This window comes from Aricia agestis, chromosome 3 (genome assembly GCF_905147365.1).
Source record: "Aricia agestis chromosome 3, ilAriAges1.1, whole genome shotgun sequence".
Lineage (NCBI taxonomy): Eukaryota > Metazoa > Arthropoda > Insecta > Lepidoptera > Lycaenidae > Aricia > Aricia agestis.
In genome coordinates, this window is record NC_056408.1 from 13,603,112 (window position 1) to 13,616,569 (window position 13,458).

At 36.5% G+C, this 13,458-nt stretch overlaps 1 protein-coding gene across 1 annotated transcript in view; it reads right to left on the bottom strand.

Annotated features, from left to right (window-relative positions):
* Nucleotides 1–13,458, bottom strand: part of LOC121725342 (calexcitin-2) — a 51,830-nt gene that overhangs the window by 2,424 nt on the left and 35,948 nt on the right. The window contains exons 3-5 of the mRNA XM_042112235.1: nucleotides 2,879–2,942; nucleotides 2,299–2,351; nucleotides 1,656–1,775 (exon numbers count right to left, since the gene is read on the bottom strand). Of these exons, the coding sequence (XP_041968169.1) occupies nucleotides 1,656–1,775; nucleotides 2,299–2,351; nucleotides 2,879–2,936 (231 nt within the window). The 5' untranslated portion in view covers nucleotides 2,937–2,942. The remainder of the gene's footprint in view (nucleotides 1–1,655; nucleotides 1,776–2,298; nucleotides 2,352–2,878; nucleotides 2,943–13,458) is intronic.

Consider the following 13,458-nt stretch of genomic DNA (forward strand, 5'->3'; position numbering starts at 1 on the left):
AAAAAGTTTTCAAAGTTCCTGGGTCATGGATGTGTATTAAATATGTGCATCGTATAATAAAAATCTTAAATATATGCATAGTATAAAAAGTATTAAATATATTTCCGTTGTCTGGTGCCCGTAACACAAATCCTTCAGGTACTTACCACGGGGCCAGACTGACGTGGTGTGAAGCGTCCATAGATATTATTATTATTTTAGTTGGCTTCACGTTGGCTCCTTGTATTGTTTAAGTGCTGTGCTAAATTTTAAGGTATAAATATCATGTTATGAATACTCAAATAACATAATATCTGGTTGGAATCAAGAAAGGATTGAAGGTTAATTAAGTTCAGTAAATGATATCGATTTTACGTCCTGAGGAAACGTGAGAACCGCCTCACATGCCTTTTCAATTACCGCAGTGAATCAGCACGCGTGCTTTTTGTTCGGAATATCTAACACTGCGTACACAGTTATATACGCTGTAATCAGCTTCGTAGACATAAAATATACTTAGAAGTTAAAACGGTTTGATTTTAGATCACTATAACGCGGTTAAGTGAAGTTAATTTATAACACTACCGATTTTCATTGGCTAACGTCAAAATATTAACCAAACTCTGAAAAAGTAGGAAAAGGCTCTCATGAAACTTACATTTTTGGTTTCAACAAAAATAACATTGGTAATAGATCTGTAATCTGTCTGTATGTGTGTATATAAGTAAAAAAAATTATTAACTATCAGATATGATTCATTTCACAGACTGTGTACATAATATTTCTTATAATTGTTATTATTTCCAGCAAAGTTCCGCAAAATTAACCACAACCTGTAAGTACTAAGTACCATCAAACAAACTGATTCTTATACAGATAGTGGACCCACATTATTTGTTAGAGTTATGTCAAGTCAAAGTTAATAGTGATCTGTCTGATATTTTTTTTTTATGACAGAAGGGGGCAAACGAGCAAACGGGTCACCTGATGGAAAGCAACTTCCGTCGCCCATGGACACTCGCAGCATCAGGAGAGCTGCAGGTGCGTTGCCGGCCTTTTAAGAGGGAATAGGGTAATAGAGCAGGGTAGGGATGGGAAGGGAAGGGAATAGGGGAGGATAGGGAAGGGAATTTGGCCTCCGGTAAACTCACTCACTCGGCGAAACACAGCGCAAGCGCTGTTTCACGCCGGTTTTCTGTGAGAACGTGGTATTTCTCCGGTCGAACCGGCCCATTCGTGCCGAAGCATGGCTCTCCCACGTATGATAGGTTTGAACTTTGTCGTAACGCGACCAAATTACGAAGTATCGTGGTCCGCCACCTGCTTTTGAATCAAATTGAATGAATTGAAAAAAATGACGACCTCTGTGGCTCAGTGGTGAGCGCGTTGGTAGCTCAAGCCGGGGGTCGCGGGTTCGAATCCCGCCGACGGAACAAAAAGTTTTCAAAGTTCCTGGGTCATGGATGTGTATTAAATATGTGTATGATATAATAATAATCTTAAATATATGTATAGTATAAAAGTATTAAATATATTTCCGTTGTCTGGTACCTGTAACACAAGTCCTCTAGGTACTTAGCACGGGGCCAGACTGATGTGGTGTGAAGCGTCCATAGATATTATTATTATTATTATAAATTCTCTGATAGCACCTAGTATGTTTCTCATGAATTCACCTGGCCATCTTTGTTGGAATCTGCCCTTTTCCTCAGGCCCTCCCAGACTTTGATCATGACCTCGTGTGTCTCGGTGTGCTTGGGGTCACCAGGCTTCCATCCTCGAAGGCTGCAGATTTTCTACAAGGAGATATTATATATTTTATTTATCTTATGAAATAAGAAAATACGTGAGGCACCCGGAGACTGCTGCTTTAAAACTTTTGCATAGCATTTTTTAAGCAATTATAATTCTTATACGTCTAGTCGCACGCATAATAGTAAATTATTACAACTCGAGACTGACGGCGACCATTGCTTGTGCGACGGGATAGCGATGGACGTTGCCATGGTGCCATACTTTATATGGCTAAACAAAGTTTGCCGGGTCAGCTAGTATTTTTATAAAAGTGTAGCTGTCTGTCTGTCACCTTATCACGCCGATACTGCTGAACCGATTTTGCTGAAGAAGTTCCGGGATAGTATATTATCTTTTATCCCGGAAAATTTACGATTCCTGCGAAATAAATTAATTTTGTCGCAACGGAGTTGAGGGCGTCTTCTAGTACAATATAAAAGATGAAATGATATTTTAACAAACGATAACAAACATACGTCAGGCATGTGGGCCTTTAAAATGGAACTAAAACTATAAAGTACGAACCTCTATCGCCAACTCGAAATCTTTTCTTTCAATTGTTCCACTTTGATTGACATCTACAAAAGAAAATCAATAGTTAAAAGCACGTAACTGTAAAGAAAACTTTATAAAAAGGATTGTATTCACTTTACTCTCTTAATTTTACATATTTTAGTCACCCCGTAAACGGTCACTTTTTGACTTTGCTTGTGTGAAGAAAAAATATGAGGGGTTTAGACCGTTGTTTCTTTTTAGTGCGCAAATAATTTTGAAATAAATAGGTAATATTTGCAATAATAAGGGTGGTTTACCAGCAAGCCTAGTAGTAGCCATAAGCCAGATGATTTGTCAGTGATTACTGATTGTATGTACTTTTTTTTTAACCCAGCGGCATACTAAGCGGGCCCCTAGACGATCAATGTTATTGTGTAATATCACGTATTGTGCAATATTATTGACCGTCTAGGGTTAATATTGAATGCACCCGTCTTTCAATCTTATTTTCAAATAAGTTGTTCAATAAAATATTGTTCAATATTACATATTGCAGGTTTAGGGGCTGCCCTAGTTAATTTAAATGAGTAGTTACTAAGAAGTATCTTACCAAAGAAAACGTTGAAGACATATAGGAGCTTCTTACGTCTGAATTCAGAGATGGACATTTTGATCTGAAACAAAACAAAAGGGAATTAATGGCGGAACTTTTAAGGGCTATTAGAGCTCAAAATGTGTGTAATCGGACTAACAACCCTAAACTGGGTGTTCGGTTAAAGCCAGAGGCGAACGAGCGCTAGTCGAATTAGACGGTTTCCAGTAAGCTTTGAAGTCTGGGCACAAAACACATATTAGTACGTCTGGGCTAACTAAGGCAATAATTTCGCTTCGGTTCCTCTAAGCTCGCTAATTAGTCTGGTTGTATTCGATAATATTGATGCTTCAGCTCAATATCTGACATAAACCTAATAGGCGATACTGATGCGTTACCTTAACACCACATTTCTCAAACGGCTGTGTTATTAAGGACTTGCTTAAATGCCATGTCGTCTCATTTTTTTTAAACCAAAAAGTGAGCGAGGCAAAAATCCACTAAATCAAAAATCAACTTTAACAGAAGTTATCGAATTTCGGATTCGGAATTTTCGTTTTGTTCGGATTCATCGAACTTGAAGCGTAATGCCTTTGCTGTGGCTAAACGCTTATCACAATTACGCTATGCGTCGAAACAACATCGAAATGTGATAGTGTTGTTTGTGAAAACAATTATTAACAAAACAATTAAATGTGATAATGAAGCGGTCGTGTTGCGATAGATGCCACGTTGACATAACATGCCGCAATTAGAGCAAAATGCAATTTAAATTCAATATTAGAAATTTTGATGCGGTTTCAGGACAGTTGTTTGTTTTACGGTATTCCCAAATTAATTGCAATACTAATTGGTTCGTTTTATTTAGTTGATTTGAACTATTTTAATTGCTGGTTTGTTATATTTAATACCGTTCCAATGTAAGAATTTGTGTGAATGCGTAGTCAATTAAATTATTAAATGCTAGTCTAGAAATAACCGCACGATGCGGGAAGGTCGGTGAGATAAAAATATTTTAATTCAATTCATTTTTAAATGCCACCCCCTATCACGTTTTAAAAAATACCTCTTAAGTTTTATTATTATATTGTCTTGTCTTATTCGGTATGGACCTCCTTATCCCCCTTAAGCTGTTACATAAAGTATGGATGGACCCGCCATCCATACTTTACGTAACAACACGTTACGTTATAGCTCTAACAACAGTAACCATCTGAAGCATGATGGTTGTTGTTATTAGAACTACGGGCAGTCTCATATTACTTCGTAATTTATGTAAAGTGGCATTTAACATAAATCTAATCATCCAATTTATTGTTATTTAGAAGCCAAGGAAACGTAGAATTGGGCCGTTAACGGGGCAGAAAAGTAAGAAATATTCACGTAATTACGTAAAGCTCCAGTCATTTAAGCTTAAGCCCGGAATCAATTTGCGAGCTTTCGGTGATTGCGCGCACCTGACGGAGCTTAAAGCACCTTAAAGCTTGAGTCACCCGGACACCCCAATCAACCTTGTTTACGTTTCCAAAACTTGCAACTTGCGACATGGATTTATGTACGGTGATCATTTTAGAATTGTTTCAGATATAGGACAAAAGACGTAAAATATAATTAAACTAGAAGCCGTGTCATTTTCCGGGATTAAAAGCATCCTATGTTCTTTCCCAAGCTTAAAAATGTCGGTCAGTGGGTGAACCTTCTAAAACTAGAAGTGGTTAGCGAATTCGTATACCTTGGGTCCACTATCACGAACAACGGCTCCTGTGAACCAGACATACGTAGGAGAATTGGGATGGCTAAGAGTGCCATGTCTCAAATGCATAAAACCTGGCGTGACAGGAAGATTTCGCTAAGAACCAAGACGAAACTTGTGCACACGCTCATATTCTCCATCTTTCTTTATGGATCCGAGACATGGACTCTGAAGTCTGCAGACCGCAGACGTATCGACGCCTTCGAGATGTGGTGCTGGAGAAAAATGCTCCGAATTCCATGGACTGCATTCAGAACCAACGCATCCATTCTTGCTCAACTAAATATAAAAACAAGGCTCTCTACCATCTGCCTCAAACGCATTTTAGAATATTTCGGACACATAGCCAGAAAAAAAGGAGACAATCTTGAAAAACTGATGGTAACTGGCAAGATTGAGGGAAAAAGACCACGAGGTCGCAGTCCCATGCGTTGGTCCGATCAAATCCGCACCACACTTGAGTCCACCGTCTACGACGCTCTTCGAGTGGCCGAGGATAGGAACAGCTGGCGTAAGACCATTAGAAGGAAGGTCATGGAAGGGGGAGGTCACGACCCTCAGACATGAGGAACACGACTGGAGGAGGAGGAGGGTGAACCTATTTATGTTAGCCTAGGTGGGCGGGGAAAGGTACCCCGTACCTAACTGACAGACAGACTCACAGATACGCTTTCGTATTTAAAATATGATGTGTTTAGTTTAGCCGTGATGATCTACACAATCTTTAGTAAACAGCTGCCGGCTGGGTAAGCTGGGTTAGACACTGACCATTTAGACGAAACTTTTTCGTTTAGTTTTCGAAGCGACGTTATAGAATCGCCGATCAAAATGTATCGAATTTGACATAAGACGAGTCGAACGTCAACGTCATATCCCACCAAAAACATGAAATGTAAAAGAAGCTAAGCAAAATATTGCATAGCCATTCAATACTTCTGTCGTAAAAAGTTTTCAGATCACATTCAAGCCAAGCCTTCAACTTATTTTGTAATTTAAATCAACATTCAGTGAACGCATCAATAGATTTATTTATTTTATAATTATTATAGTGGCCTGGCAATGAGCACAAGAGAAACAAATATAAAACTGCATATTTGGAGGAGTTCATACTTACACAGATAGCAAACGTAAAGTGTTTTAGTATATTGTAACGAGTTAACGACGAATGTGGCCGATGGTACCCAATAAATCCAATTAGTCTCTGATTGTTTCTCTAGTGCTCATTGCCAAGCCACGGGACGGGAGTCTTCGCTGTCTGTCCGTCGTCCATCCGTATGTCACCAGGCTGGATCTCGAGAACCACAATAGCTAGATAGTTGCAATTTTCACAAATTATGTATTTCTGGTGTAATTATAAAATGTAATAGTCCAATTAAAATAAAATAAATTATTAATAGGGGGCCTAATACACCAAACACGATTTTTTCCCCCTTTTTTGCTCTATATCCATAATGGTAACAGTGATGTTTTTGAAAATTTCAGAAAATACTCATCTGTTTTTTAACTTTAATAATTAGTAATAAAAATATAATGAAGGGGGAGCTTCCATACAAATTTACGGTACGGAACCCTATGTACGCCAGTCCGACTCGCACTTGGCCGGTTTCATAATTTTTCCTTTCATTGTGAATAAATACCTATTCGGATACCAAATTTCAAGGTTCTAAGTGTGCTAGAAGTACCTTAGAATTTTGATGATCTGTCAGTCAGTGAGTGACAAAATGCAGTAACTTTAACCATCCGTAACTATTAAACTATTTATCGAAATTTCATGCAATTTGGAGGTTAAGCTAGTTTCAATACTTGCAACTAGTGACCGAAATTTTGAATCCCTAGCTTTGTTAACATCGAAGATAAAGGGGGTGTGAAATAGCCGTGAACCGCTTCGAGAAAAGTATGGTGCGGCCGTGCCTTTGCTAAAAAGCTTGGCTGGGGCACGGCCGTGCCCCCAGATTAACGAACGCTTATGTCAATTCCATACATTATCATCGGCGATTCTATAACGAAGCGAAAACGAAAAGATTTTGGCTCACCCCCAGGACTAAATTATGTTGGAGCGCTAACTGCCTGTGTATAGATTTCACTAAATGTACTGTATGCACTTTTACTAAGCTTACAATTACAAAATACTTACAAAATAATATAGGTATTTTTATTTTATTTTTAAGATCTTAAGGGTCTGTTTCACCACTTTCTGGTAAGTGCTAGATAGGCTATCCACCACTTAACTTAACAGATAAAGTATGGAGAATATGTCAAAAAAGTTGTGGATAGCCTATCCGGCACTTTATCAGGAAGGGTTAAACAGGCCCTAAACTTTTTAAAATAGGATTGACAGCTTTCTGTTTGTTTAAGACCGCACATAGATCGTATGCATCTTTTCTGAGCCCTAAAAACACGTTCATGTTCAGTAGCATTACCCCAAAAAATAATACCATACCTTAAAATTGGTTAACTCGCCTTATTTTCTAGTCTCGTATAAGCGTTTACAGCTCTTAGCTAAAATATATTGTGTTTTAGTTTATTTTACTTGCATATTACTATCTCTTGAATAAAATTATTATGTACACTTTGAAGTCGAGCTTTGTGACTATGGCATTTGATAATAACAATATTACTTTAACGTTTTGTCTTTGCGATAGTTCAATTAACCCTATTTAGTTATAAATAAATATTAAAATATATAATATTAAATTTCAAATTATAATGAAACACAGAAATTCATGGTCAATATTGTTTTAAGGCCCTTGTTTTAATTAATAAGATTTAGTTTTATTTCATTATCTCTATCACTATCTTATAAAAACCGTATTATAAATTATAATATAAATCACATTTTATAACAATATCTTGTTTTAATTTCATTTTATCCGAGCAATATTTGTATAAAGACAATAAAATCTGATCGAACTTTACGGTTAGAACTTGTTGAGCCTTCTTGTTTATGGAAATATCAAAATCTGATCAGCAAATGTATAAGTTCAGACTTTTTTATATGTTTTATTCATAACGAAACTTGAAAGTCATAAGTTTTAAAGATACAATTATTTTAGTCACGTAAAGATGATTTATAAAAACAAAAAAACAAATTTTTGATAACAATTTTTAACACATATATACTATAGCAAATTAGAACTTAGAAGTGAGTCTCTAATGCGTGGATCATCAGAATATAATATACTTATTAATATTATAAAAACGAAAGTGTATCGGTCTGTCTGTTACCTCTTCAAGCATAAACTGCTATACCGATTTTGATGAAATTTTGTATGGATATACTTTGACAACCGGGAGAGGACATAGTAATGTACGGTTCTCACACGATAAACGAATTTCTGCACAACGGAGTTGAAGGCGTCAACTGGTTTAGGTGATAATTCTAAAATTCTTAGGCATTTTTTTGCATATTTTCGACTGTACAAGAGATGTAGAGGTTACCTACTGCCTACAACACATCTTTTCGTAAACCGTTTACCGGCAATATTCAAAATCTTAAGCTTTATTTGAAACAATCGGTGAGTAAAATATTTTAGTTTCTGAATTTTGTTTAAAAATATTTCTTTTAAAAAGTTATAATTCAAACTTTTTTGCTTATATACAATTATTATTTTTATTTTTAATCTCCACACCTCCGTTAATTAGGAAAATATATTTTGTATAACGGATTCCGATTTCCGGAAATACCAAAATATTTTTCTACGTAAAACCCCAAATAAATAGGTAAAATAAAAATACATGGTAAACATTCCTAATGTTCAAGCGTAAGGCTCCGAAGCCTTCATAAGGTAACGATACTAATACCGTTATTTTACACTCACTGTACAGTTACAGTAGACTTTTACCATACGGATTTATGGAACTAAAGTACTATCTTCATTTTACATACACACTAAAGCGACCAATCAGCGCACGTCTTTTAGATTAATACTAAGGCATCACACGTATTATCACTTCATTTAAACCGATTTCCTAAAACGGAGTTTGTATTTCGATTTTAATAGTGAAAACAACCAAAGCATCCTCCTTGGCTCTTACGCATTGGGCCGTCACACCGTTCTACGACAAAACTGTGCGGTTCTATCGTAACGTGTGTAAGGCAAGGAATGTCTTCGTAAGTATATAAAATATTTAGATTGGCTTACGCACACGAAACTGTGTTTGAACTTTGAGCCCGCGTATGAGCTTAAAGTTTTGTAAGTATAGTCTGCATCAAAAAAAGCATGTGTGAATCTCTTCAGACTTTTTGACATTTTTTGCCAGCTCTGTAAGAGCTGGCAAAAAGCTGGCTTTTAGATGCTTCAACTCTATAAGGTTGTTCCTTTATAATTTGCCTGTATGGTCAGATGAAATATAATTAATTTAGTGTATAATAATGTAATGTTGATAATATTTTTCTTATCTGTACACCAAATGAAACGTGTCAAGGGAAAATTAAGATATTTTGAATTTTCCCTTGAAATAATTCGGACCTTTTCATTTGTGTTATCATATTGTATTTATTTGAATGACCACTCACTCTGACCATTTGATAACAATTTATGATTTATGTCAGAATAAAAGGTGTAATCAATACAAATCTGTGTACTTATCAGAGAATGTGAAGCAATATGACACAATATTATCGGCAGATCAAGTCGGCCTACTCGTTCGTTAAGCAACGAGTAGGCCGACTTTGAAGTCGAGGTACTCCTTAGTTCTGTCTACTCTGTTATCGCTGAGATATTATGACGTAGAGAGGATGAAAATGAAAATTGCCTATAAGTACGACGTGGACTGTACCTACACGTGCGTGTCGCCCCAACTTTTCCGACTCGCATGTCACATGCGAGCTGAGAAAATCATATTTTCAGGTAATTTTACTGTTATCTGTTATCTTGGATCGCTTTTCATGATTTTGTTAAATTCAAATACATTTGCTACGGCAATTTATATCGATTTTACGTGAGTCGCTGGCTAGACGAGCTTACGTAACGTTGGGGTTTTTACAAAAGTTTTTTTACAGCAGCCATTCTCAAAGTGTGCGCCGCGGAGCCCTGAGGCTCCGTAAATACTTTGTGGGGGCTCCGCGAGCCATACATAAATTGTTTTTAAAAATGTTACCAGACACTAGCAATGACCAGCATTGAGACAAAAACAAAACATTATTTTTGGGGGTCCGTCAAAAAAGTAAGAGTTTGAGAACCGCTTTTCTACAGGAATCTGATAGATAATTTTGGCTCTAGTAATATGCCAAGTAAGAACGTATATAATAATAATAAAATACCTCGAAACCAAGCGACTAGCGAGTCACGTCGCCGGCAACACATGACAGTTCACAGTGTTAGTTTTTAAGTATGTATTATATAAAATATAGTATATTATATTTAAGTATATACTCAATATATTTATAGTCTTATTATTTATATATATTATCTTATATAATATCAGTGTATCTATGATATTAGTATAGTTTAATATATTATATTCTATTAGTATAATTAATATAATATAATGTTTTATTTTTAGTAAGTTAGTTCTTTTTTCTTATTTTTGTAACTTGACTGGCACCTATACAATTTTGTTTCTGTATCGCCCAAAGGTTGACTGGCAGATAATGCCTTAAGGCATTAAGTCCACCTTTGTACGTCTTGTATGTGCATAAAGTTTTTAATAAAATAAAATAAAAATATGTAGGTATGTTAGTTTTAATATATTGATTATATAATTAATTAAAGGTATTTGTTATATGGGCCTCTGATATCCGAAATAAATGATTTGAATTGAATAAAACTCTAAAACTGATATTAAACAGTACGCAGTACTTTTATATTGACTATTCTATCGACTAAACTCGAAAAATTCATATATAAGTATATAAAGTTTAAATATTTTATTTGGGTATCAACTTTGGAGAATATTCCATACGCTTTCAAAAGAAAGATAAACATAAAGCGATCGTTCGTTTTTCGTCAAAGCGATGCAAATATCAATAGAACTCAATATCAGTATTACATCTCCACACATTGACATTCGTTTTAACTTTCAAAAGCTTATATATGTCGCAGACGACTGGTTTAAATAGCCGTTCAATCAAACAGCTAGCCCTTTGACTGAACAACGCCATTCAACCACATGTCTAGCTTTTAGATTGAATATTTTAGTCGCAGAAAACGTTCAACACTACAGCTGATTCAAAAGCCGCCGTCTAATTGAAGTAGTTCAGCACGCACCGCTGCGGCGCTAGGTGCGTTTTATTTACAATATGGCGTCAACTAGCAGATGTTTGTTGGTGTTTGTGGTTGTTTTCCGGAAAGAAAGTAGTTAATAAAAGTTACAAGTATTATTAAAGAGACAAAAATTGTGGAGGCACATACGAGTGAATCAAAATTTATAAAGAAGGAGAAATTACGGGATAATGAAATGGATGGACGCAGCGACCCCGAAAGGGGGGTTCGGGGGGCGCAGCCCCCCGTCAAAACAAAAACAAACACAATCCAGAAAGTCCAAAAGTTGGTTAGGTTAGGTTAGAACTTAGACCACAACACAGAGGGAGCCGAGCGAGCGCAGCGAGCGTGTTGCGGCAGCAGCCGGCGACCGCCGTCAAATAAAAGGGGGGCTCGGGGGGCGCAGCCCCCCGCCAAAATAAAAACAAACACAATCCATAAAGTCCAAAAGTAGGTTAGGTTAGAACTGTGACTGTGCTGCGGCAGCAGCCGGCGACCGTCACAAAACACGCCTCAGAATTTTTATTTTTACTTATTGGATTAAACTTTTGGTCACCCCTTATACTTAATCCGAGAATAATCTTTCAATAAAAAACAAAAAGTTTTCCTATTCTCCCAAATTACATATTAAGCTAATGGTCGCCCTAGTTAATTTGCCATTAAATCAGTTGGCTAAGCGTCGTCTAGCTGTAACACTACAGCTAGACGACGCTTAGCCAACTGATGAACGTTGTAGTCAACAAGTCGGCTAAACGACTTATAGCCGTGTGATTGAATGGCGTTGTTCAGTCAAAGGGCTAGCTGTTTGATTGAACGGCTATTTAAACCAGTCGGCTGCGACATAATATATATTATATAACGTTTTTTAATCTAAGAACCTCTAAATCATGACTTATACTGCCAAAATATAGAGCTACTGACTGCGATTTAAAGAACGAGACTAAGGGCCTGTTTCACTACTTCCTGATAAGTGACGAATAGTTTATACACCAATTAACTTGACAGATCAAGTATGGAGAATCCGTCAAAAAAGTTGTGAATAGCATATTCGGAACTTTATCAGAAAATGGTGAAATTGAAACAGGCCCTATGGAAACATTATAGGCCTATAAACTATGGTGCTATATGTAATTAGGCCTTCGCCCCGCAGTGGGACAGCATATTAGGGTATTTATATTCAGTCAATGGCCTAATCCCGTGTTCTCACCACTGCAGCTGGTGTACAGCACAGGGTCCTTTTTTTTTTTTTTTTGAATTTTTTTTATGTACTTATTGTAAATGGACTCCAATTTTATCACTAACCTTAGGCTTGATTCACACGTCGATTGTACTGTAAAAGTGTTGCAGTATAATCGACGTGTGAACGGTTCTATAATAATCTATATACATTGTATCCACTATTTATTCGTTAAGATGTATTGTAATGTATACTGCAAAAAAATGTGCAGGATTGTACCGTGTGAACCAAGCCTTATTTTTTCCTTCTTCGTAGTCGAGTAAAAATAATACGAAAACTAAAGGTATTAAGGGATTACGTCTGCGGAAGTTCCGCTATAATTCGCGCGGTCTTTTTGACCCGAGGTCGGCAAACGTAAGGCTTAACCCCTCATAACCTAATAACCCCATGACGAGGCTTAACCCGAGGCCCGGGTAAGATTTACCCCACAGTTTCAATGTGAAAATCACTTGATTTATTCACAAAAAACATACAATGAAATATTAATATGAATGACTTTCAGATTCTGATACAAAAAGTTTCTCTTTTATGCTATTTTATCTAAAGGTGTGCATTGAGGAAACGTTACTTTAATACAACCAAATGGTCGGTCAACCTTCTTACAAACGTTAGTTAATTTTTTTTTATTAATTTAAAATATTAATAAAAAATTACGCCCGTAACTCTGTTGCACCAAATAGTTATAGCGTGGGAACCGTCCATTTTTCCCTCAAAGTATCTTTATTCTCTATAGTCCAGGGGTCGCCAAATGGCGGACCGCCGACCCATAGTGTGCAGACCAAGCATTTTCGAAGGTGACCTTCGTTCATCTGAGGACTTCAACATCTCCAGGATTTAATGTTTGATTGAAGGATTTGTCTTTAGCTTGCACCAATATTTCATTCCAAACTGCAGAGAGATATTTAGCTACAAAAAATGATTACTTTTCTCATTGATATCTAAAAATACCTTTGTAATTACCGTTTTTTTTTTTTTAATATAATGTGTGGACCGCGAAGGTCATTTCATGTTTTAAAACAGACCATGAGCGAAACTCATTGGTGACCCCTGCTATAGTCCATACTATATTCATAGAAATCGGTTCAGCCGTTTAATCGAAAAGAGGAAACAGACAAACACTTGCGCATTTATAATATTAGTAGAAAAGACTTGACTAATATGAAGGTAATTTAATTACTAAGCCACTAAAACATACGCACAAGGTAGGTTGGATATCCCGGTAATCCTGTTACCTGCCAAAGGGTTGGTGCGTGTCATGTTTTACCTTTTCTAAGGTCCCAACTCCCAAGAGCTTCAGTAACTTACTCGGTACTTCGGAACAAAGTTATGAATTATAAATTTAATTTAATAAGGTATGACGACGTATACTGTAGGGTTTTAGCAGGCTTTAGCCCTTTTGTCCACC